General features: G+C 55.9%; 2 protein-coding genes across 4 annotated transcripts in view; one reads left to right on the top strand and one right to left on the bottom strand.

Annotated features, from left to right (window-relative positions):
* Arhgef18 (Rho/Rac guanine nucleotide exchange factor 18) overlaps window positions 1-15,534 on the top strand; it is a 76,076-nt gene extending 60,542 nt beyond the window's left edge. For both annotated transcript variants that reach the window (XM_058579167.1, XM_046443883.2), the window contains 14 exons: window positions 129-246; window positions 1,082-1,330; window positions 2,288-2,364; window positions 5,210-5,388; window positions 6,206-6,297; window positions 7,686-7,868; window positions 8,953-9,090; window positions 9,547-9,656; window positions 10,353-10,409; window positions 10,497-10,544; window positions 10,650-11,120; window positions 11,905-12,238; window positions 13,003-13,128; window positions 13,207-15,534. In XM_058579167.1, coding sequence (XP_058435150.1) covers window positions 129-246; window positions 1,082-1,330; window positions 2,288-2,364; window positions 5,210-5,388; window positions 6,206-6,297; window positions 7,686-7,868; window positions 8,953-9,090; window positions 9,547-9,656; window positions 10,353-10,409; window positions 10,497-10,544; window positions 10,650-11,120; window positions 11,905-12,238; window positions 13,003-13,128; window positions 13,207-13,367 — 2,343 coding nt within the window. In that variant the 3' untranslated portion in view covers window positions 13,368-15,534. The remainder of the gene's footprint in view (window positions 1-128; window positions 247-1,081; window positions 1,331-2,287; window positions 2,365-5,209; window positions 5,389-6,205; window positions 6,298-7,685; window positions 7,869-8,952; window positions 9,091-9,546; window positions 9,657-10,352; window positions 10,410-10,496; window positions 10,545-10,649; window positions 11,121-11,904; window positions 12,239-13,002; window positions 13,129-13,206) is intronic.
* A 1,671-nt stretch (window positions 15,535-17,205) lies between these two features.
* Window positions 17,206-23,317, bottom strand: Pex11g (peroxisomal biogenesis factor 11 gamma). Of its 2 annotated transcripts, none has more exons than XM_046443885.2 (5): window positions 23,186-23,317; window positions 21,566-21,754; window positions 19,962-20,140; window positions 18,325-18,387; window positions 17,206-17,832 (listed from the first exon to the last, which is right to left on the bottom strand). In XM_046443885.2, the coding sequence occupies exons 1-5, from the start codon at window positions 23,243-23,245 to the stop codon at window positions 17,598-17,600; spliced, it is 726 nt and encodes a 241-aa protein (XP_046299841.1). In that variant the 5' UTR covers window positions 23,246-23,317; the 3' UTR covers window positions 17,206-17,597. The 2 variants fall into 2 exon arrangements, with proteins under 2 accessions (XP_046299841.1, XP_046299843.1); XM_046443887.2 differs by having other exon boundaries at window positions 17,206-17,649.
* Between the last annotated feature and the right edge of the window lie 1,193 nt (window positions 23,318-24,510).

Here is a 24,510-nt window from a genome sequence, read left to right as displayed (position 1 = left end):
TGTGTGTCCCCAACAAAGCAGCAGGGAGAAGATCCCAGCAAGCTGGCAAGGAAGCCCTGGAGGCTGGTGGGCACAATCAGCGGGAGAGGAGGTGTTAATGCGGAGCCGTTCTACTTTTTGTTTCCTAGAAAGTTGGCAGCTTCTCCATCGTGAGGCGGCTTGGTGTGCAGGAGTGCATCCTTCTGGTCACTCAGCGCATCACCAAATACCCTGTGCTGGTGGAGCGTATCATCCAGAACACAGAAGGTAGAGAAGCACACGCCATGCCCAGGGGCCACAGCAGGGCAGGGGTCCCTGTCCACCTGATGAAGGTTTTACCAGTGGATTGGACAAATTCCCCTAGCAATCCATTATGCTGGGTGTTGGGGTTTCCCACCTGAGGAGGGTGGGGCAGTCATCACCATGAAGGCAGGGGCTGGGTCTCCTCCGCTCGTCACCACCCCTAGTGTAAACTGGGCCACAGAAGGCGCTGGGTCAGTATCTGTGACATGGATAAATGGATTGAGACCAGGTCATTCCTGGGTTGTCCAGACATGCCTGGAGATGACCTCTGTGTCACATGACCAGGGTCAAGAAAGTGAGGAGCCTGGAGCTGTAGGGGACAGAGGAAAAAAGGCTGATAGCCAGCCCAGGAGTTCTCGGGGCCAGGCAGTGTTGATCATCGGGTTTGGTCTGTGGGAGAATGAGAAAAGTTCCCCTGCCACATCCTCGGAGCAGGATGGGCCAGCTCCAGGTTATAGCAGGAGGTGGAGGGAATCTTTTATGATGAGCTGGAGGACTTGGGAGGAGTTTGTGTGCCAAGGAGAGACCAGAGAGCCATGCAGGGCAGTTGTTGTCACTTAAATTGTGCCTTAGCTTCCACATTTGACAGAAGCTCTACCTGAGTAAAAATGAAACTCTGGGCTATGGCATTTATTTTGGAGACCCATTTCTACCTCAGAAACTACAGATGGGAGGTAATTCTTGAGGGTTCCTCTGACCCAGGGAATGCACCTCACAGATCCCATCTACTTAGTGAAGCCATTTCCATTATGTTCTTGAGCACGGAAAAAGAAAGTGCTAACTCTGCTGTGTGTGGCAGCTGGCACTGAGGACCATGAAGACCTGACTCAAGCCCTGAACCTCATCAAAGACATCATCTCCCAAGTGGATGCCAAGGTCAGTGAGTGCGAGAAGGGCCAGCGCCTCAGGGAGATCGCAGGGAAGATGGACCTCAAGTCCTCCAGCAAACTCAAGAATGGACTCACCTTCCGCAAGGAGGACATGCTACAGCGGCAGCTGCATCTGGAGGGCACGCTGTGCTGGAAGACCACTTCAGGGCGCTTGAAAGGTAAAGCTCTGTCCCTGGCCACCTCTAGTGGGGGCCGTGTTGGACTGGGGGCACTGTCTTGGAGTGGCAGGTACTATCTTGGATTGGTGAGTGCCCTCTTGAATTGGTGGGCACCCTCTTTGAGTGATGAGCACTGTCTTGGATTGTGAGTGCCATCTTGAACTGGCACCAAGCCAAGTGGTACAAATATATCTCACAAGATGTGACCCTTGCCCTCCTGGGGCTTCAGCATGTGGGACAGAAAAAGAAACAAGTAAACATTTACCAAAAAAAAAAAAAAAAGTGGTTAAAAGTGTGGTAAATGCTTTGAAAGAACCAGCAGACTGCAATGAGAGAGAATTGGATGAAAAAGGATTTCTGACTTTGCTAGTGGTATCAAATGGCTCTCCCAGAAGGTAATATTTGTGCTTCCTGCAATGTGAATATACCTCAATTCAGGATTTGCACTTACATGCAAAAGCCTCATGATGCAAGATGTTCATCCAGAGACAAGGCACCAAGCAGGACTGGAGCATGAGGGGACTGAGACAAGCCCTCCCTAGTCACTGCAGTAGGGGGCAGGATGGGAGCACCAGCAGCTCATGGTTGGGTGACCTGGGCAGGGAGCATGACAAGATTCGTCTACACTGAGCCATCAGCTAGAGCAGCTCCGAGGCCAGGCCCGGCCATGACAGCCACCTGTCATGATGGCCTGGTGGTGAGGCTGGAGTCCTAACTTCAGCTCTGAACCTTGTCAGCTGGAGCCTGAAGGGATACCTAAGAGGGGACTCCAGCATTCACTGGTGATAGATATGGAAACCCAGAGTGATGGGAGGGTGTGAGTTAGACAGGAAACTTCTAGGCTCAAGTAGAAAGGTCTGAAGCAAGAGACCTCCTGGAGAGACAGTGACTGTCGGGCTTCCCAGTGAGACCCGTGGCTGCACAACTTCTAAGACGCCCCCTCTGTGCTCTCTGCAGATGTCCTTGCTGTCCTCTTGACCGACGTGCTTCTACTGCTGCAAGAAAAGGACCAAAAATATGTCTTTGCCTCTGTGGTGCGTACCCAGTGTCTCCAGACCAGGTCCTGTCTGTGGGGACCTGGTGGGTGTGGCCATGAAGGAGGGGGCAGGGGACACGGAGAGGAAGTGCCACTAGAACGCTGCACTGTGGCACCCCAGGCCCTCCCTTTCCTGACGAGGCCCAGGCTCCCATCCCCACAGGCTCTCCACCTCCATTCTGTTTCCACGCACGTTCTTCCTCTGCCAAGGACTTGGATACTCACAAGCGCCAGAATCGTGGCCGGGGGAGCCTTCCCTCTTCCCGGGGACGCACAGGCCGTATTATTAGACGCAAGTCCAGGCAGCCACTGCTCTGTGAGCTGTGACCATGTTGACCCCAGGACACCCTTGTCAGGGGAGCAGCACCCGCCCGGCTGTGTCACCCAGAACCCTACCCCAACACTGGCCCAGGGCACCCTGGCATCTCACAGCACAGACCCAGCTGCAGGGCAAGGAGGCCAGGCCCAGCCTTCCTGGGGCTCCAGCCCCTAAAAAGTGTAAGGAAGCCATTGGCTTCCAGGTCACCTGGAGAAGAAGGCCCTCACCACTGAACCATAGAATCACATAGCTTCCCCCAAAATGTGAAGTGGCTTCTCAGGGGCTGGGGCCATGGTTCAGCAAAGCGCTTGCCTAGCATGTGCACGGCCCTGTGTTCCATCTCAGTAGCTTCTCAAGAAGTCCCCCACTGCCACCCGGCCCTGTTCTTCCCATCTCAACCCCCTGCAACTGTGTCAGGCTGTTTTGTCAAACAGATGTCCTGCCTTGACCCATGCACCTCAGAGCCTGCCATGCCCGCACAGGAGGGTGACGTGACAGGACAGTCCGCTGCCCTGGGTGGCTCTGTGTGCCCACCTTGCATCACAGGACAGCCCTGCTGGGGATTGGTGTCCTGCCTTGTCCTGTAGTTAGCCAAATGGGCCACTGTGTATCCCAAGAGATGGGGCTCTGGTCAGGGGTGAGACATAAAGTAGCATGTCTTGCACCCCAAAAATATATGGGCAGGGAGACCACATTCATCTGGGTGTAACTTTGTTTCAGAAACCTTTACAGTTCAGAAAAGCACAAAAAAGGAAATCAGAAAAATCCTGTCACCCAGGGACATCGACTTGACTGTCTTTACCGTAGGGGGTCTGCTCAGCCGAGCTTTATGCCTTGTAGGTGTTACAGGCGTCCACAGTGACCACTCCATGTTGCCACTGCACTCTGGAAACCACAGTAGAGAGTATGTACTAAGCCACATGCCAATGAAACCCTTTTACACAGTCAGGCAGTGGGCCAGATTGGCCATGGACTGGAGCTTGCTGACAGCTGGGTCTCCAGTGATAAATGCATGTATTTTAACACTGCATCTTCAAGCTTCATGTTCTCTTACAACCTGCTTTTTTATTCCTGCTCAATACACTTTGAAGCTCCCTCCTCAGTGCATCTCTTACCCTGTGGCATGGTGTTTAGTGGCTGCCTGCTCCTTCTATTTTATAGCCATCCTACATTCTATTGACTCTTTCCAAACAACTTAGATAAACGGTCTTTTATTAATCTATTCTCCCGTTGGTGGATATGTGTGTGGTTTTGCAGTTTGGAAATTGGCAGGTGCTGGAGCTGCTTTGAATATCTGTTTTGGCTGTGTAGTCACATGCTCCTGACCATATCTTTTTTGGGGGAAGGGGGTGTTTCCTGGTTATTAAACCAGGGGTGCCATACAGCTGAGCTCCATCCTGGGTTTTTTTGTTTGGTTGGTTTTGTTGTTGTTGTTGTTGTTTTTAATTTAAGACAGTGTCTCACTAAGTTGCCCAGGCTGGTCTCAAACTTGCTATCCTCCGCCTCAGCCTTCTATATAACTGGGATTACAGGCAGGTGCTGTCCTGACCATATCTTACAGGTTATGAAGAGAACATTCTCATGGGTGGAAAGCCAAGACTTGGGGAAATTAATAGTTTTGGTCCAAATGGGCTGAGATCCCCCCAGGGAACATTCAGACCCCCAATAAGGGATGGTTGGACATGTTTGCTGTGGCCACTGTGGATGTGCCTGTACAGACCAAGTGACTCACACTGGAGAAATTTAATGTCTCACCTTTCTGGAAGCTAGAAGTACAAGATGAGGGTGTGCACAGGATTGCTTCCTTCTGAAACTCTCTCCTTGGCAGTACATGCCGTCTTTTCCCTGTGTTCTCACAGGGTCATCTCTCTATATATGTCTGCGTCTTCATCTCTTCTACTGAAGACACAGTCATGTTGAAGTGGGATCCACGTTACTTGATAAATCTCTGTCTCCAAATACTGCCACGTTCTGTCATGTCCTAGACTTTAGGACTTCAGCAGGTCTGGGGACACAGCTGAGCTCATGGCACAGTTGAGAGGTGCTTTTCACTGGTCTACTACAGCATTCTCTCTCACCAGTGCCCAATGGGCTGGGAGGACTGGTTGGCTCTGGGTGGCCTGTGATACAAAAAACAGATGAGGAGTTTTTGTTCTTGTTCTATACCGTGTAATGTTGTATCCTGAGTTTTGTAGGATGTACCTGCATTACTAATTATTTTTAAGTTGTTACTGTGCCTATAGTTCCAGCTACTCCAGAGGCTGAGGCAGGAGGGTTACTAGAGGCCAGGAGTTCAGGACTAGCCTGGGCAACAACATAGCAAGATAAAACTGACACATTTAAAGGATGTTAGGATATCATTGCAGTAGTGTTTTTCCCCATTTGGCAAAATATCTGTGTTTCAAGTTGTTTGCAAGGAAACAGGGCACATGGCTTCCCTCTGTGTCCCCCGCCCCCAACCCTGAGACTCTGGTCCTGCTTTGGATGCAGCAGGTAAAATGTGACCTCCCCTCCACCTATGCAGGACTCGAAGCCACCTGTCATCTCTCTGCAAAAGCTCATAGTGAGGGAAGTGGCCAACGAAGAGAAGGCCATGTTTCTGATCAGTGCCTCCCTGCAAGGACCTGAGATGTATGAGATCTACACCAGCTCCAAAGAGGACAGGAACTCCTGGATGACCCACATCCGCCAAGCCGTGGAGAGGTGAGAGAGCCTAGGGTCTCCCTCCCCGACACTGGTGCATGTTCCAGACTTCATGTCCTTGGCTTTGAGGGAGCCTCGGCCAATCAGCAATGGCCTGTGCAGTCCCTGAGAAACCCCTTGTTTTCCTCTCTCCCATCCCTCACAGATGTTCTGTCCATCTGCTTCTCAAAAATGGCACCATCAAAATGGCACCATCTCAAAGATGGTGCCATTCCAGCTCCTTTCAACAACAGTCCAACCTCTCAGGTGCTAAAAAGGCCTGGATGTGTCTGGCCAGCAGGGCTGAAGGGCCAGCAGATCTCACCTGGGCCTTTTGCACTCATGGGCCACTTGGCCAAACACAGTGGGCTTTGCCTGCACACAAGTCTGAGACCAGACCGTTGCCATAGGTTGTGGCTTCCTGTCCTTCTTCCACCCATGCCACGCCCTCCTCTTTCCACCCGCCTGAGTCCAGGTCTGCCTGGTAGATGGGCAGAGGGAGGCAGTTCAGCCGGCTCCCTGCTGCCCCTCCAGGTGCCTGGAGGCTTCTCACCACCTTAGCCTATTCCAAGCTCCATCGATGCTCAGAAGCTTCAGCCTCCCATGCCTAGCAGTCCCCAGCAAGCACTGTCCGGTGGCAGCCTCTTCGAGGGTACAGCTGGACACTTGGAACCCTTGCCTGGTTACACTCTTGACACTTAAAGACCACATGCATTCCCTCAGTTCCCTGAGGGGAAACCACTCCCAAAATCAGAGATACTCTTAGCAGCTGAATCTACGGAGCCAGCGTAGTGTCAGAGGCCCACCAGTTAATTCTGTATGTCCCCTCTCTCTGTAGCTGTCCCGATGAGGAAGAGGGACCCTTCAGTGAGGTCGAGGAGGAGCGGAAGGTCGCTGAGGCCCGCGCCATGAGACTCCGGGACTTTCAAGGTAAGGGGTGTCAGCGTTATGGGCATGTCCCCTGTGTGGCCATGGCTCTGCAAAGCTCTCCTGAGACAGCCAGCCCTGAGCCCCCAGCCCTCAGAGGCGTCCCTGTTCCGTTCTGTGGAGACTGGATGTGGAGGATCTCACCACCATGCGGCCAGCCACTTTGCTGTGAGCCACTCACGCCCTGCAGCTCTGCGAGGGCTTCGGAAGGGGACTGCTGACGAGGCAGTGATGTCCCAGAGGCTTCCTGGTCTCTGCAGGGGTGTGGGAAGGGAGAGAGCTGACCTCGGGGCCTCCAGTCCCTTCCAGACCCACCTGTCTGCATTCAGGAAGGAGGCGCAAGCACGCAGAGGTCAGCAATCAGTTTGGGAGCATTTTCTTCACCCTGAAAACAAAACACCCCTTAGCAGTCACTTCAGCCCCTGGCCACCACCAGTCCCCATCCCATCTCTGTGGACACGCCCATTCTGGGCATCTCGGGTCAGTGGAGCCAGGTCCTTGTGCACCTGGCTTCCCTCACCAAGCACAGTGTCTTCAAGCCCGATCCACATCATGACATGTCAAAATCTCACTCCTTGTTGGTGACCGAGGGGTGCTCCAGGGTGGATGGAGCACACGGTGTTGGTGCGTCCTCCTTCCTGTGCGGCAGATTCTGTGAGAGGTGGATGTGGTGACTGCCCGAGCAACTCCTAGTGGGCCTGACAAGTCCCTTCCTCCTTCCCACTCACTGTGTTATTTATTTCTTTGATTAAGTGATAGTTAGGCGATAAGTACATGGAATTTAATAGTCTATATTTTATTTCTTTTGTGGGGAGAGGTGCTTTAAGGACTTTATTTATTTTAATAAATTTGAGAGCATTAATTAATGTCCAAAAGAAAGACGAAAAGAATCCCGTTGAACCCTAGAAGGCCTGACACCTAAGGTAGTGCGGATCTCCTCGGCTTACGCTGGGGTCCCATCCCAGTAATGTTGTGCTTACACTCAAGCTGCCAAACATCCCAGCCCGGCCACAGGGCCACTGTCACGTCTTAGTTGTTTCCTCTTGGGCCCAGGAACTGCTGCTCACAGCCACTGCCCCTGCTCAGCTCACAAGAGACTAGCCCAGGAAAGGACTAGAAATCAAAGCTCAGACACATTTCCACGGAACACATAGCGCTTTCGCATCATTATTAAATCAAACTACTACAAGTTGAACCATTGTGAGTGGAGGACCATCTGCATTAATTTCGTCTCATGCTAATTGCTATTTTCTGCTGGGTGGTAACTCGAGTTTATCCCGGGGGGAAGCACCTCCGGGAAGACTCTGTCCTCCTGCTTGGCCCCAGATCCGAGGGCACAGAATCCAGGGGAGGCTGACCCAGCTGACCACCTCCTCCATGTCCCTCCACAGAACGACTGAGCCAGAAAGACCAACTGATCGCCCAGAGCCTCCTGGAGAAGCAGCAGATCTACCTGGAGATGGCAGAGATGAGCGGACTTGAGGACACAGCCCAGTCGCGTGGACTCTTCCGTGGAGGCGATGCCTCGGAGACCCTGCAGGGGGAGCAGATCCTCAGATCGGCCATGAATGAGAGTCAGTCAGCACCCCACCCTGCCGAGCGTGTGGGGAGGGGGTGTGCTCTGGGATCCCAGGCCAGGCCTGAGGCTGTCTCGCCTGACCGAGGTCCCAGTGCCTCACTGCAGACACACACTTTCTCTTTCTGTTGACACACACTCTCCAGGTGCCCCCACCAGCCCTGGGGATCTGAAGTTGACTGATACAGGCCCCCATTCTTTCTGAGATATCCCCAGGAAAACGCACATGCACACTTGGCAGGCCGTTTCAGGGAACACCCCCCCCCCCCGAGCCATGGCAGAGGCCGCAGGCCAGTGAGGTGCTCCCTGTCTCCACGCATGCTCTGCCCTTCTGCCAGCCGTGGCCAGGCCTGCTGCTCGAGCCCTCAGAGCACAGCAGAGCTCCAAACACGCCCAGCGTGGCCGCTGCACCCTCCACTGGCCCAGCATCGTGCCACTCTTTCAACAGCAAACAAGACAGGCACAGCCCCATCCTTGGTAGCTTTCCTGCAAGAAAAGAACAGAAACCAGATGGCATGGGGGTGGTCAGTCTTTCTTCCTCCAGCTTCACCCACACTGTCCTTCCACCCATTTCTCCAGTGGCCATTGTCCTTGGCCCCTGAGGACACTTGCATATTCTGCACCTGGGCCTAGAATGTTCTCTCCACCTCTTCAGCTGGCCAGACTTTTGGTCCTAGAGGGCTATATATGAAAAGCCCCTCCCCCCAAGAGTTACTCCCTGTGTGGCCCTCATGACACAGCATGGCCATGTTCACATTTGCACTAGGCCTGGGTGGAGGCTGGTCACTGCAACCAGCGCCTGGGTGGGCTAGTAGGAGGGACACGAGAAGCCAGCACAGCCCTCCCATGTGGCCACTCCTGGCCTTGGCCTCTCACTTGGATTGGCAGGTCCTGGTCGCAGTACCAGAAGTGAGGGAGTGCAGGAAGCACCGGGAGTGCAGGAAATCGGGGCTAGAAGCTGGAATTCCACATCAGACGGTGGGGTGACCAGCACCTAGTGAGCTCCCCGGGGTCTCAGCTGCTCCCTGACACCCCCAGCGTGCCTCCACAGTGTGGCTCCTTCCTCCTGTCTCCTTCCACAGTCGAGGGTATCCAGAACCTGATCTGCAGGCACCTGGGCTGCAGCAGTGGCCTAGCGGAAGAGGGAGGTGGCTCCACAGGCCTGCCTCGGAGGGCTGAGACCTTCGGAGGCTATGACAGCATGGGCAGCCCTAGCAAGAGTAAGTAGTGTCTCCTGCCTCGCCGCCCACCTTAGGGGCTCGATAGCAACAGGTCTGAGTGTCCTCTGAGGTTGCATTGTTTCTCAGAACATTCACAACCCAGTCCGGCCCAGCCATTTCTGCTGGTCTCTGTGCTACAGAAGCCCTTGCCTTGGCTCACACCTGTCGTCCCAGCAACTCAGGAGGCTAAGGCAGGAGGATTGAATTTCAAGGCCAGCCTGCTGAACTTAGCAAGATTGACCCTGTCCCAGAATAAACAATAAAATAAAAAAGCTGGGAATGTGGCTAAGTGGTAGAGCATCTGCCCATCACTGGCAAGGCCCTGAGTTCAAATCTCAGTACTGGGGTGGGGGAAGCCACCATGGATTTCCTACCTGGGCAGGGCTGAGGGCAGAGGAGGGCTCCAGATCCCATGGGATCCACAGCACCCTCACAGGCCTGGCCTGGGCTTCCCAGATGGCAGTTTTAAGAAGAAAGTCTGCAGCTGGCGAGGGCCTGCCAGCAGCCCAGACTCGAAGCTTGGAAACGGAGATGTCCCTGGGGGCTGCGAGGAGTCACCGCAGGCGGTACGTGACCTCCGGGGATGTTGTTCACTCCATACAGAATCAGTCCAAGTCATTGTAGTTGTCATCAACTAGTGTGACTAACTTCTGTTGGGTTGTCTGTTTCTCTGTCATGGTGACTTCCCCAAGTGCTGCCGTTTTATGGCAAATTAAGGTTCTCTGACCCGATTGCCATGCAGCCGGGTAATTTTGTCCTGCAGCCCCCTGGGAAAGGCAGCCAGTGTTCCAGGAGGGAGGCGGGGAGGGGACAGGCTCAGGGCATAGCCGTGGCTTCATCAGGAGCCTCAGGCTGTCGGCACAGGTATAGTAACACCTACCAGATGTGCCCACGTCTCGCCGGCTCTTCCCTCTCCTTGGACTCAGAAGGCCCGTCACGTGTCTGTCCTTGCCAAGGTCTGGGCTCAGAGGCCGCAGCCAGCTGCCTCTGGCCAGCTGAGGCTTGGACTCGCCTCCATGCCTGGAGCTGGTGCACAGGCTCCACATGTGGGTGGATGGTGATGGCTGCCTCCCACCTCCAAAGCTACCCTGTACCTTCCTTCTGCAGACACCCGGATGGGCATGTCAGGTAGCCAGCAAGACTGCCCCCCCCAGAGGCCCAGCCCTGGGTCATGCCAAGGGAATGTCTTGCTGATCTCAGGCAGACTGCACCTCCTTGAATCAGTCCTGGACGCTCTGGGTTTGATGCTATGGTCTTTGCAGGTGGAGATGCCAGGTTCAGAGACTAGCCCCCGGCTGCCCACTTTCCTGGAGTCAGAGGTAGGTGGCATCTGGTCCACCTTGGGGATGGCACGCAGGCCCCATGTGCTACTGGACAGAACCCAGAACCTGCCTTTCTCTCCACAGCTTGTCCAGCGGATCCAGACCTTGTCACAGCTGCTCCTCAGCCTCCAGGTACCAGGGTGTCAGGGAGGGACCAGCCACACTTGCCCTTTCCTAGTTATCTGGGTCTGGGCAAGGACGTGGCTCTCACAGGCCCGGCTCTGACCCTGTCCACAGGCGGTCATCGCCCAGCAGGACAGCTACGTGGAGATGCAGCGGGCAGCCATCCAGGAGCGGGAGAAGCAGTTTCGACTGCAGTCGACGCGCGGGAACCTGCTGCTGGAGCAGGAGCGGCAGCGCAACTTTGAGAAGCAGCGAGAAGAGCGTGCGGACGTGGAGAAGCTACAGACTCAGCTGCGGCAGGAGCAGCAGCGCTGGGAGCGAGAGTGCGCGCGCCAACGGCAGGAGTTGGAGCGCGCAGGCGCACGGTTGCAGGCGCGGGAAGGCGAAGCGCAGCAGCTGCGTGATCAGCTGGACCAGGAACGTGCAGAGCTGGAGCGACAGCGCCGGGCCTACCAGCAAGACCTAGAGAGGCTGCGCGAGGGCATGCGCGCGGTAGAGCGGGAGCGCGAGCGCCTGGAGCAGCAGCGGAGGCTCAAGAAGCAGCACACAGTGCCAGGGGCACTGCTGCCCGGGGCGCTGGTGGAGGTGAGCCAGAGCCTCGTGAGACTGGGTTTTCGGGGTATCAGGTTGGCACACGCATTTGCAGGTGTGAGACCGAATGTCAGAAAACACGAGCATCTGGTGTAAGAGTGAATGTGTTGTGGGCTGGCGTGCAGCTCGGTGGTAGAGGGCCGGCCACGCACGCGTGGAGCCCTGCATCCTACCTGGGGCACCACAGATGAAGATCAGAGCGATGGTGTGTGAGCGTGGGGCACTCCTGTAGGCCCAGCACTGGGGAGGCCAAGGCAGAAGACTCAGTTGAGCCCCGCAGGACCGACCCACGTGGGGGACACAGCCACATCCTCTTGAAAAAATATTTGTAAAGAGTGAATGTACCAGCGTGTGTGTGTGCGCACATGTGAGAGAGCTATAAAAGTGTGTCTGCACACTGCAGCAGAAAGCACAGTAAATGTCCATGTCTTCTTTTTCTCAAGAAGTAGTTTGTCTAAGCAGCATAAATGTGAATGTGACTTTCGTGTGTGAGAGAGCATATGTGTGGCTGAGTGTGAACATGAGTGTGCATAGCTTCAGGTTGAGCCCAGCTCTGCATGCAGAACAGACATCCCAGGGGCCATCTGGACCAGGTGCAGGGATCAGCCCTCTCAGCCCCGTCTCCCCATGGCCTGGCTCTCCCTGTCCCCCCAGAGCCTCCCCACCCCCCAGGGCCTCAGCCTGGCAGGCCCCTTGTGCACATCAGGGAGAGCGGCCCCGTGGGAGAACTCCCTGCAGATTCAGCAGCACTGGGACATATCTTCTGTCACTCTTTCAGGCCCAGCCGCCAAGCCACCCTCCTAGTTTCAATGGGGAGGGGCAAGAGGGACCCCTGGCCTTGGCTAAAACACCTGGGACCCGGGCGAACCTGTTGCTATCCGGTGCTGGGCCCGAGTATGTGGAGCGCCCTGAGGTGGCCCGCCGGGACAGTGCCCCAGCTGAGAGCCGGCCAACCAAGAGTGACGTGCCCATCCAGCTGCTGAGCACCACCAACCAGATTCAGAGGCAGGCGGCAGTGCAGCAGCAGATCCCCACCAAGCTGGCTGCCTCCACCAAGGGCAGCAAGGACAAGGGCAGCAAAAGCAGGGGCTCCCAGCGCTCGGAGAGCTCAGGTGAGCCCAGCCCCGGCTCCAAAGCCTGGGCCTGCAAGAAGTGGGCTGTCTCCAGTGCCCCTTCCCCCTGGATCCGGAGATCCAGCCATGGGCAACTTGTGAGTCTATAGGGGCTCAATGGGACCAAAAGTGGGATACTAGTGCCACCTAGAGAGGGTGCCAGAGGAAAACCAGAAGGTGCAGCTGTGACATGCCAGGGCCTCCCCTCCAGATGGAGGCCTTTTTCTCAAGCAGAATTGAAATGGCAAGCCAGGCCCCACGTGCTTTCCCACAACAGGCCTGAAACAGTAGGATGGGGGACAGGGGAGCTTCCGAGGGTCACAGGCCAGAAGTCACCTGCTCACTTAGGACCATGTAGCTAGAGCACAGGACAAGTGCCAAGGGCTCTACACAGTGTCCTGGGTTAACAGAGGGGGACGCTGCAGCCCAGAGAGGCACAGTCCCTTACCCTCGGGCACCTGCAATGAGTACCACCCAAGAGTGAGCCGAGGAGCTCCTCCGTGCCTGCCCACTGGGAAGTGTTCCCCAGGTCACAACTAGGGATGTTCTGGGACATTCTTAAGGAGCAGAGCCTGTGTCCTGTGACCTCTGGGGCATGAGGGTCACTGGAAAGGGATACTTCCCCGAAAGCAGTGCCTTCCCTTTGTCCAGAGGTTGGCTGACTCTGAGGGTCTGCCCTGGGCACTGTCAGGTGGGGAAGGTCCGGCAGTCCTCCCAGTCCTGAGGTGGCCTGCCGCAGGGCCCAAGCTCCTTCCCTCTTCCAGCTTCATTCGACCTCAAGCAGCAGCTGCTTCTCAACAAGTTGATGGGCAAGGACGAGACCGCCTCTCGGAATCGCCGGTCACTGAGCCCCATCCTGCTCAGCAGCCACAGCTCCACGCCTGCCACAGGTGAGCCCAGCACCCCAGCAGCGGGGCAGTCTGCAGCACCTGGTGACATCTGACACCCCGGTCCCCTCTCTCTTCCAGACTCCTACGTCCCAGCCCCGAGTCCAGCCCCAACCGACATCCCTCCTGAGGCCTTCTTCATCAAGGCTGGGGGCACATCCTTCCCACCTGTGCCCCCGGCTCCCTCCCCACTACAGGCCACCAGGGAGGAAGCCAGCAAGGAAGACGTCATCTTCTTCTGAGGGGCTGTGGCTCCAGGGACAGGCCCTCTGGCCTGTCTACCCTGAGTCTCTGGGGACCCCATGGGGTGACTGCCTGCCCAGCTATTGTCCCCTCCTGCCCAGGCACACCCCTGATGTCCATCTGGCCTGGGTCAGCCTGTTGGTGCTTCGGGTCTCATGGCTCTGTCTGTAGGATTAGTGGTAATGCCTGGGTAATTTCATAAACCTTTTTTTTATTCATACATAAAAGAAAGTTTTTAATGGAAAGTTGAACCAACTAAAGCAAGGAGTTGTTTTAAGCCGTAGCACCCCTTTGGGTAGGAGAAAGGTCAATTTCCAGTTGTTTGCCCAGGCAGTGAGGAGTGCCAGGGGGGCCAAGGAGCTGAAAGACAGGCCAGGCCTGGGTCTGAGGAGCCGCTGGCCAGGCCAGGCTCCACAGGTACCAGGAAGCACTGAGTGAGTCAAGTCGTGAGGGCACCAGGAGGGGCCATGGCATCCGTGTGTGTCTGCAAGTCAGGCAGAATCCCCCTCCAAAGCAGCCCCTTCCACGCTGGCCACCAGGAACCTCTGTCGGCAGGGCAGGCAGGGCCCACCCAGGAGTAGTGAGGACCAGAGGGAAGGGGCGGCCATGGCACTTCAGGCATGTTTTGTGGGTTCGGAAGCTCGTCCTGAAGGGGCCGACCAGGCATGGCTCCTTTAATTTGACAGAGGTTTCCCAACCGCTGGTCTGCTTCTCGAGGGCACCTGCCGTCCCCGCCGCTCAGCCCGTCCAGGGCACCAAGCCTCGGGCTCAGCCAGGGCTGGCACAGGCACCCCAGCAGAGGTCCTCGGTCTCCTGTGAAATGGGCAGATTTTCCTGGGGCTGCTAGGAAGAAGCCCCTGGGCTGTGTCCGGCCAGAACGGGAGGGAATGCCTGGAGAGGCTGCCAGCAGGTGCACAGGGGGCCATCTTGGGGCGCCTCACTTGCATTGGCCTGTTGCGGCCTGGAGTCAAGCTTCCCCTAGAGGACTTGGGGCAGGGCTTTAGGGGTGGCCCAGATGGTCAGATCCACATTCCAGCTGCAGCCAAAGCAGAGCCTGGCTGCCCAGGGCAGGAGGGGCGCGTTGCCAGCCTTGCCCCACAGCCCAGGCTTCCCCACGTTGGAAGTGTTGACAGCAGGGCCAGGTCCTGGGCTGGTCATTCTTGTTCCCAGAAAGGGGCACTTGGGCCCAAGCCAGGGCCAGTGTCCTGGGGAGCCTCAGTGGGGAACTCAGCCCTTCTCCTGCTATGTCAGCAGAGTCACCCCCTATGATGCCCAACATAGTAAGCTGGGGGACGTTTCCACCACTGAGGGACAAGTGGGCACAGAAGAGGGGAAACTGTTAGGACCTGTGCAGCCTGCCATCAGCTCCCTGAAGCCAAGGTGCCTGCTTAGTTAGTGTCCCAGGCTCAGGAGGGGACTGGGCAGGTGCAGGCACTGACCAGGAGCCAGGGCCCAGCCAATGGCTAGCAGGGTTCTGAAAGCAACAGCTGTAGTGAGTGGTGTGGTGTCCCAACCTCTTCTCCAGGCTTCTGGCCTCTGAGAACCTTGACTTTTCCCACCCTGGTCCTTTTCCATCAGCAGTGCTGTCCTGTTTCCCGAGTGTCCCCAACCCACCAGATCTCATCTGTGCCATGTTTATAATCAGTGTTTTGTATTTTTGTACTGAGACATATTGGAGCACTTTAGAAAGGCTAAATTCCTGCTCTACCGCAAAGAGAACATTCCTGGACTCCTGCACTGGCTGGCCTCCCAGCCTGTTTGTCTGGACCACCCACCCAGACATGAGGACTCCTTGAACTTTAGACAAGCGCAAGGAATTTCTGCCCAACCACACAGCGGACCATCAGCAGGAAGGGGGCCTCCCCGTCAGGTGGCCAGGGAAGGGGGGGCTCAGTCAGGCTCCACACGCAGTAGGGCAGCATAGCCGGTTCACCCTCTTACCACACCCACGGTCACTCCTGGGTAGAGCCCAATTTTATTTGTAAAGCTGGTGGCTGCGTAGTTCCCCGTTTCTGTGGGTCCATGCTTGTGGTCTTTGGTGATCGTGACCATGACCTTAGCCAACATGACAATTACTTCACAGTGATTATGTTTCCTACCACCAGGTGTTTGGGAACCACCCTAGAACTTAAGACCAGATTCTAGCAATAAAAGTGTCTAAGATGATCTCTGACTTAAGTGGTTGTTCTCGGAGTTTGGGGGGCTATCTCTAGTCCAAGTGTCAGCCTCAGGGACGCTGGGAAGCAGGGGAGGGGCAGGCAGGAGGTGATAGCCATCTGCACAACTGCTGTGGGGCTAAGTCCAGGCATAGGGATGCTAGCCCCTTGGGGGACTTTGAGCTGGCCCACTCCCTGGTCTGTCCCCTGCTAAGTTCCCCCAACCGCAGCTGTCCCCCGAGATCTGCCTGACAAGCCCCTTCCCCTGAGGCGCCCCTAGGCCTTCCTCTGCAGAAGTGCACGGGCTCCTGAGAGGTCGAGTCCTCCACCATGGGGTGTGCACAGATGTTCCAAAGGAAGGCCGTGCTCGGGGTCCACAGAGGGGCCAAGCCCTGAAGTTGAGAGCTACTGAGCCACAACAGACCAGCCTCCAAGACAGACGGTGGATTAGTGGTCACAAGCCCAGGGGGAAGGAGGGCAGCGGGCGATGGCTAAGGGTGCAAGGTTCCTTTTTAAGGAGTGAAAACATTCTCGGCTGGTTGTGGGGGTGACTGCACAACTGAATCCACTAACCACTACTGGCCCGTGCACCTGGAGCAGGAGAGGGGCAGGCAGGGGGAGTGTGCTGCTGTCAACTTCAGAGGGCTGGGTGGCTCAGTGGCAGGACGTGGGCTCAGCACAAGGCTCTGGGTCTTGTCCTCAACACAAACAGAAAAAAACTAAAAAAACACGAAGAGCCACTGGACCCCTCAGAAGTGGGAAGGGGGCCCCCTTTTTTGGGAGCACCTACTTGCTCTGTGCCTGCACCCCATATGGTCAGTGTCCCAGGCCTTCTGGTCCAGCTTGTATGCCTAAGCCTGGCTTTCCTTCTCTGGTTTCCTGTGGCCAGGCACCACATGGAGGCCCTTACAGGTCTGAGCTGTTTGAGGCTGCAGAGGGGTTACTGGGTGTTGCCAAGACCCCACCCCTCATCTCCCTGGTGCCCCTGTGCTGAGGGCCAGGGTAGACACGCACCCACCCACATGGATGGAGACTGACTGGGCCTGGCCCACGTGTGGGTCCTGACAAGGAGGCCCACAGATTAACAGGGCAGGGCACCTGGCCTGGGGACAGGGAAGGGGGAGAGTCCGTGCCACATGAGGCTCAAGGGAACACACACTGCCCCAGGGTCTTCCCAGGGGTGTGCAGACTCAAACATCCTTCTTTGCCTTCAGACTAGAGAACGAACACGTCCCAGCCCACCACATTTCCATGGTGTGGCACACATGATGTGACACCAGCTCACATGGCCTGGCCTCAGGTCAGAGCCCATGAAATGCACATAATGGCCCAAATGGACCTCAGTGGCCGTGGGTCCGTCACACGTGATATGAGTTAAGTGTAAGACCAGAGCCACAGTGAGCAGGAGGAGGGTGTGGCATGGGCGTGGCCTGGCAGGAAGCAGCATCCCTGTCCCAAAATCTGAGGCTGCAGGGAAGGGCGCTCAGGGCTAAGGCTGCCCAGGGTGAGTGGACAGCACTTACTCAGAGACGGAGAGAAGCTGTGGGACCAAGAGCATCCTGGAAGGCAGGCTGAGGAAGTGAGGTTCCAACTGGGCTGCGTCCGCTGGTGAGAGCCAGTGGGTGTGGGCCTGGGCGGCGAGGGGCCAGGAGCCATCAGTGTAATCATCTCACACTTGAACTGAGCACCAGCACCAGAATGTTTAATTGATTCTCATTCCAGCTTTCCCAAGGTCTCACTTGAAGCATGGCATGTGTCTCTCCTGCTTGTCTTCATTGGCATATAGGACCCGGCCAGCAGACAGAAGGCTCTGCAGAGGCCCACACAGGGCCTTTCCAAGCTCTGCCTTGGCTTGGGAGTCCTGGGGTCTTCCCCATTTGGCCCTCAGAGAAGACCTTTTCCCACCAAGGCCCTGGCTGGGATTGGAGGGTCCCCATACCAGCCCCTCTTCCCTCCCTACCTATGCACCTGCACCAGGGCTGCTCAATCACAGACGCATCCCCTGGCTGGTGGTTGCTCTGGGAAGGGGCCCTCCGTCGGGTCCAGCTGCATCCACCTGCTCCTCACACCACGTCAGGGGCTGGCAGCCTCGGGCTGGCCACTAGCCTGGGCCGCCTGGTAGATGCTGAGCAGGGAGGAGATGGTGCCCATGAGGCCCACCAGCCACGGGGGGAAGCGGCCGGCCCACAGGACACCTGGTGGCAGCCAGTGCACGGCGTTGGCCAAGTCAGCCAGGTTGCTGAGGAGCGTCAGCACCTCTGAATGCATCCGCACCTCGATGGCCCTCTGCTTGCTCTGGGGCAGCCGACTGTGGGAGCAAAGCAACCACTCACAGCCCGCCCAACCCCTCGCCCCAGGAAGGCCCCAGACTGGAAAGAGGACGGAGCCTGCCTGTGAGAGGGAACGGCTGGCGGTGAGGCCATCCTGACCTTCCATAGGGTCTGCACCCCCAACTCCCCCATAGGGAGCCCCCAGCCTCAGACCCATACTCCAGACTCCCTGGAAGACAGGTGGGGAGGTTGTATGGGGGCTATAGGGTTTTAGGAAGATACCACAGTGACAGTGGCTACTGTCCTCAAAATCTTGCCTAGAGATCATCCTCCCAGCCAGGGGCACAGCCCTGAGCACCCAGCCCTGGGTCCTTGCTCTAGCAGCCCCAGTTTCCCCATCTATGAAAGGTTCTACTTCCCACCCAGAGGCCAAGGTGAGGCCCTGTGGCCTGCACACACACGGGCCAGGGAGGGGACAGCTGATCACCAGCAGCCCAGAGGGGCACCTTCCCGGCAAGGCCCGGACTTACCTGGTGAGGTTGGCCATGGGGTTCCTCAGCCTCTGCCTCAGCCTCAGCACCGTCCACAGGGACCTGTAACATCAGAGACAAGAGGGAGACCCACTGGAGCAGCAGGTACCCTGGTGGGGCAGGGCCTGGCTCCCCGAGGCCACCTGGGTTGGGGGGCCTCTGCCACCTGTTACTACAGCCACAGGTTCCTTCAGAGTCTGCTGAGCTCTGGGACAAGGGCTCTTCCCTTTCCCTGCCACCAAGGGTCCTGTGCCTGCAGGGCAGAGCTCCGCCCCTGGCAGTGCCTCAGAAGCCCCCAGGACAGGTCACACAGCCCCATGCTGCCCAGGCCACACCATGGACCTGCCCAGGGATGAAAGGCCATGAGCCAAGTCCCCCTCTGACCTACAGCCTCTGCCACATCCAGAGCCTGGCCCAGGAGTCTCTGAGCACATAGGGAGAGACAGGCAGGCTGCATCCACAGACAGCAACCTCAAGGGGACCTCTGAGATCAAGGGGTAGCCACTGCCAACAAACAGAACATGAGGAGACAGAGTCCCGGCAGCATGAAGACTAGAGACTGGAAGGAGCTGCTCAAGCCTAGGCAACGGGGGCCTACTTTGGGGGGGGGGGGGGCGTCTTTCTGGTTTCCAGACTGTGGACAACTAGCACCTTGTCAGGGCATTGGTAAGGATGTGCCTCATCCTGGGACAAGTGACAGCAGATGCAGGCACTGTCCCCAGAACAAAGAAGGTTCAGCCTCCCTTCAAGAGGTTAGGGATGGCTCCTCCTCACTCCAGGGATCTGGGGCTTCTCGGCCATCATTAACATGGGGACTGGAGGACCCTGCTCCTCAATGTCTTCTCTAGGCCAGGGGGTTTTGAACAAACTGTCTCAGCAAATTTGCAGAGGAACACATTTAGGAGGAACCCATTACTGTGAGGTTCTAGAAACCGTCAGCTTTCAGAGCACAAAGGCAGTCAGGAAACGGCTGGCTTGTTCCTTTGGGGATTCTGCTGACAAAGCAAGCAGAAGTCAGAGTCCAGGGAGAGGTCACCCTGCCATCCGCGTCTCTAGTTCCTTCTCCTTCCTGGGTCTGGTCATCAGAATCACAGCCCTCTGCCCAAGAGGTCCCCAGAACACGTGAATGTGTGGCTGCAGGAAGGATGAAGTACCCTAAGACGGGGGTCATCCCAGATATCAAAGGGGGCCAGCTTCACCACAGGATCCTCAAAAAAGGGAGGCAGGAGGGTCAGGGTCAGGGTCAGAGAGATCTGGAAGATGCTGCTGCTGGCCCTGGAGATGGAGGAGGGGGCCACAAGCCAAGGGCTGAAGGTGCCTCTAGAAGCTGGGAAAGGTGGGACCAGCCGCCGAGGCCTTGACTTTGGCTCAGTGAGTCCTGTGTCGGATCCCAGCTGAAACATGACCTTCTAACTGCAGGACTGTGACATGATCAATCTCTGTTTAAAGCTACCAAGTCTGTGTCATTTACTACAGCAATTATTAGAAATAAACATGGCAGGGTGGCCAAGAAAGAGAAAAACTCCAAGAGCTGGAGACCAGACCCTCAGGCCAAGGCAGCCTGCCAATGCCACCGCAGCCCTGCTGAGGAGACTCCACCAGGGACCTCAGGGCTCCCTCTGGCTGATGTCACTCACCTGGCAACCCCCAGGAGCAGGGAGAAACCCCAGAGGGCAGTGCTCAGGGTCCACCATCTGGCAGAGTCCATGCGGAGGACCTTGGCGTCAGCGGCCCAGGCCACGTGCTCGCACGGATAGTAGAGCTGGTCAGCTACGTTGCCCAAGACAGACAGCCAGCGGACAAAGACGTCCTTCTCCTGCAGCACCAGGGAGACGAAGGGCCCGCAGTCAGACCTACACACTGCCCACTTCAGGGCTGTGGCCGCGGCACCATTTCTCCCCAACACAGTCCCAGGATCATGCCCAGGCCCAGCAGGCTGTCCATGGCCAGCTGCTGCAGATGAGGACGGCCCGGGTCCCACAGGCTCGTTTCTGCTCCGAGCAGCAGGTCTCAACTCAGCTGGGCAATGGAATCCCCAGGGGGTTTAAAAAGCCCATGCCCCAACGCCAGCCCTGAGGATCCTGCCTCCATGGCAGGCGACGCCAGCTCTGGGATGTTGTCCGTGGATCTATATTTTAAGTTCCTCGGGGATTCCTCCCAAATCCGGCCAAGTGGGGACACCTGCACCAGCCTGCCTTCCTGAAGGCTTCCAGTTCCTGCACACGGGCTCAGCTGAGGCTCTCTGATGCAGGACCCTGGGTGGGGGCCAGGGCAGGCCACATGCAGGGACCAGGGGGAGGAGGGTGGTACAGTGGGACATGAACACCAGCTGCCACACCCAGTGTCAGCTGCATGCCAGGCCAGCACAACAGTGCAAGGCTTGTGTCACCTCCCCAAACCCAGGAGCTCAGCACCTCACATCACAGACTGCAGATGGAAGCCCTTCGCTCCTCCTCAAGCAAGGACTGGCCTCCTGGCAGATGAAACAGAGCCCCCAGGAGCTCTCGGTCTACCCCATGCTGGGCCACCTGCCCCACGTGTTTGTTCTTTGGGTTTTTGTTCTGTTTGCAGCGCAGCGTTTAAACCCAGAGCCTTGTGCGCTGAGCTCCACCCCCAGCACCTCTGCCCCCAAGTCCAGAGTAACGACCTGTATGTACCCAGCCAAGCAGAGCTCAGTGCAGAAGCAACAGATGCACAAAGCATACCAGGTGGCCATAAAGAAAACAGGAGATCTGTTTGGAGGGATCAGAATTGGCCTCCCAGTTGAACTGTTCGGAGGAAACGGTAAGTGGTAGAACAGAGTAAACGGTCCAACTAGCAACAACACACTTGCGCCTGCGTAGATACAGGAAATCTCCCCAAGGAGACAAGGAGCTGATCACAGCTCCTCTGAGGAGGAACTCTGGGGTCCCAGAGATCAGGGTGGATGATATACTCATGGGTCACACAAACAAGCAAGCTTTGTTTTTAAATCAAGGGCTGGGGATGTAGCTCAGTGGAAGAGCTCTTGCTAGCAAGTGTGAGGCCCTGGGTTCCAACCCCAGCACTGCAAAAAATTAAAAATAATAAAATTCAAATTAAAATGAGAACATCTGATCATCTCAAAATAGAAAGTAAAATTTAAAAGATAATAAACTGTCCAACAGGGAGCCCTTTGGGACAAGCCCATAAAACACCAGCTGAGCCCAAGGCCACAGGCTTCCCAAGGGTGGGGACCCCTCCCTACAGCCCCTGCAGTTACCTCTGACCCCAGGCCGTACTGCTTGGTGTAGACAAACATGGCCAGGTCGTCAAAGAGTCTCAAGACGGTCCTGCAGTGGCTGAGCTGGGCCGACACCACCAGCAGGCGTGTGCCCACTTCGGACCTGGCAGGACACTGTTCAACCAGGACCCCGCCAACCAGCTGGCAGCAGTACCCCAGAGTTCGGATCTGTGGGAAACCAGAAGCAATCAACATGGCACTGCTCCTGAGCTGCACTGGACCAACCGGCCGGGCCCCCGGCCCTGCAGGACTGAAGGCGCAAAAGTCAAAACCAACAAGCATCCAACAAAAGCTCAGTCCGAAAGCAGGACAAATGGAAAAGCAGGACAAATGGAAAAACACCAGACAATGGTCTAAAAGGAGAGTCTAACAAGAGTCCTGGCTCATGTCACTGAGGGGCACAGCCTTTGGGGACAGTGGTAATGGGGACAAAGAAAAGAAAACTGCTTCCCACCTCCTTGGTCCTCCTTTCCCAGCAGGCCAGAGGAGGGTGAGGTTGGAATGTACATTTGCATCTCCCTGGCTGGGCAAAGCCCTTAGCTGGGCCGCAAGCTGGGAGCAAGTAACCTGTCTCAACCCAGTGAACAGGATAGTAATTTGTTTGAATTACTTTAGTGACAAAGGGCCCACTCAATAAGTGATTTGGAGGATCACAAGAGCGATCAGGTTCACCACCCGTATGTCTTTCATTATTTCACCTGCTTCTCAGAAATTGCTAGTTCCTGTTGTTTTACATATTACTTTACCTGTAATTCCTTTTGAGCCCAGGTGTAATGGCAAAACACTGCCATTTAAGTGTCCAACTTAGGAGGTATTAAAACCTGACCATTCACCCATAGGGGACTTGGTTGGAACCTATCTGCCTCGCCACCCTGTTCAACCTAAATGCTACCTAGGAGGGACTGGCCAAGACAAGCTAAGAGTCCAACCTAAGGGACTTGGATGGAAAAACCTTAATGCTCAATTAGAAGAGATTTAGTTGGAACCCAAAAATCCAGACATAGGGGGAGTCCTGAATCATTCTAAATGCTGAGATCATTCACAGCAACCTAAGAAGCAACTACAATGACCTAGTCAGATACTCATATCCAAAGGTAGGAATCTGCTTGGTTAGTAAATGTCCAGTCAGGATGGGTTGGCAGGGACAATCTAAATGATCAAACTACAGGGGACTTGAATGAAACCCACAATGGCTAGGTTACAGTAGGGGCCTGGCCATTGTGGGCTCCCTGGTACCAAGTTGGCTGAAACAACCTAAATGCTCAACTTGAGGGGATGTGGTCAGAACCTAAATGTCCAGCCACGGGGGAAGCCCTGCAACATCCTAAATCCCCAGAAGAAAAACTGTTCAGGACAACCCAGGAACTAACTTCAGTGGCCTGATCAGATCCCAAGGGCTCACACGAGGGAACTGAGGCAGTGGTTTGGCAGGAACAACCTGTATGTCCACCCTTAGGGGGCGTGGTTTGAGTCTAGATCAGGCAGGGCCTTTGCAGTGAGCGATCCTGAGCGACCCTGTCCCCTCTCTGGCCTCAGTTGCCCCATCTCTGAACTTCGACGGAACTCGTGGCCTCCGGCCCCGCTCGGCCCCAGCCTCACCAGGCGGTCGCGGCCCCGGTAAGACTCCAGCGCCGACGCCAGACCGTTCAGCGCCGCCATGGCAACTCCGCCGTGACGTCAGCGCGCCGTCAGCGCGCCGCGCCAGGGGGCGGGGCTAGACCGCGTCCCAGGAGCTTCCGAGTGGCCCGCGAGCACGCTGCGCAGGCGCGGCCGCTGCCCTTTGTCCCTGAACTGGACTTTTGTCTGTTCCACCAGACTTTGCAAAAGTTTGGCGGCAACGTGTGTGCGGCCCGGGCCTGTGACCGGATGAGCCAGCTGGCCGTCATTTGCCCCATGGCGGCCTGATCAGCTGCCCACACACAGGGCATTTCAAAATTGTGTGCAGTAACCATGGATTAGCTCGCCCAAAATTTCTCAAAAAAGTGAACACCCATTTCCTTTTTTTTCTCCCCCTTTCTTTGAGGTGGAGTTCACATAACGTAAAGGCCACCATTTTAAAATGTATAATCCAGTGCCACTTAATACATTCACAGGTTGTGCCCCCACCTGCCCTCACTGGTTTCAAAGTATTTTCATCAGTCCCAAAGGAGACCTTCAGAGGAGACCAGAACATGCCACCACAAAATATGCCGCCTTGGCATGAGGAGTCCTTTGAGCTAAAGGCAAAAGCACACAGGAAAACTCTCTGCCCTCCCACTATTTTCCTAAAAGGAAGATAAGTTTACAAAGGTGTCCTCCCACTTACCAGGAGGGACAAGTGTCCATCACTACAGACATCTCTGGGTCCTTGTGCACCAGAGGAATCTATTTAACAAACTTTGCTAACCGTCCTTTAGCTGCCATTTATCTTTCTATCCATAATTTGCCACCACGAGAGACTCAAGTCCTTCTCCCTTGTCTTGTCACTTCTCTAAAAATTCACTGTTCCTGGTTGATGATGCCTTATAAATAAATCGGAGTTCCTACCCACCTCTTGAGAATGACAGTTTTCTGGGTGTCGCCCATGTATACCTGAGATACCCGTGTTAAGGTTTGCTTCTCTCCAGTTGATTCTTTTGTTACAGGGTCCATCTCAGCTTAGAACTGAGGGTGGAAGGAAAATTATTCTTGCTCAACACCGTGGTCCTATTAAGCAGTCATGCGTAATAGTCCCTGGTCCTGGTGACCACTAGTCTGCTTTTTCTATACATATTACCTATTCTTGATATTTCATATAAGTGGAATCAGACAATATGTGACTGCTATGGTTTGGAGAGGTGTCCCCAAAGGCTTATGTGTTGAGGGCTTAGTCACTAGCCTGTGGCATTATTGGGAGGTGATGGAAACTTTAAGGGGTGGGGCCTAAATTAGGTCACTGAGGGCAT

Source organism: Marmota monax, unplaced genomic scaffold (assembly GCF_021218885.2).
Source record: "Marmota monax isolate L192 unplaced genomic scaffold, Marmota_monax_Labrador192_F-V1.1 WCK01_AAM20220418_F8-fsc00102, whole genome shotgun sequence".
In the NCBI taxonomy this organism is placed as follows: domain Eukaryota; kingdom Metazoa; phylum Chordata; class Mammalia; order Rodentia; family Sciuridae; genus Marmota; species Marmota monax.
This window is presented reverse-complemented; position numbering and strand designations above follow the sequence as displayed.

Bases quoted from the DNA above. Each gene is read 5' to 3' on its own strand.
- Pex11g (XM_046443885.2), bottom strand. From the start codon at position 23,245: ATGGCGGCGCTGAACGGTCTGGCGTCGGCGCTGGAGTCTTACCGGGGC. The intron at 21,755-23,185 runs GTGAGGCTGGGG...GGTTTCCCACAG, and splicing joins ACCGGGGCCGCGACCGCCTG to ATCCGAACTCTGGGGTACTG. The intron at 17,833-18,324 runs GTAAGTCCGGGC...TTGCTCCCACAG, and splicing joins CCCATGGCCAACCTCACCAG to TCGGCTGCCCCAGAGCAAGC.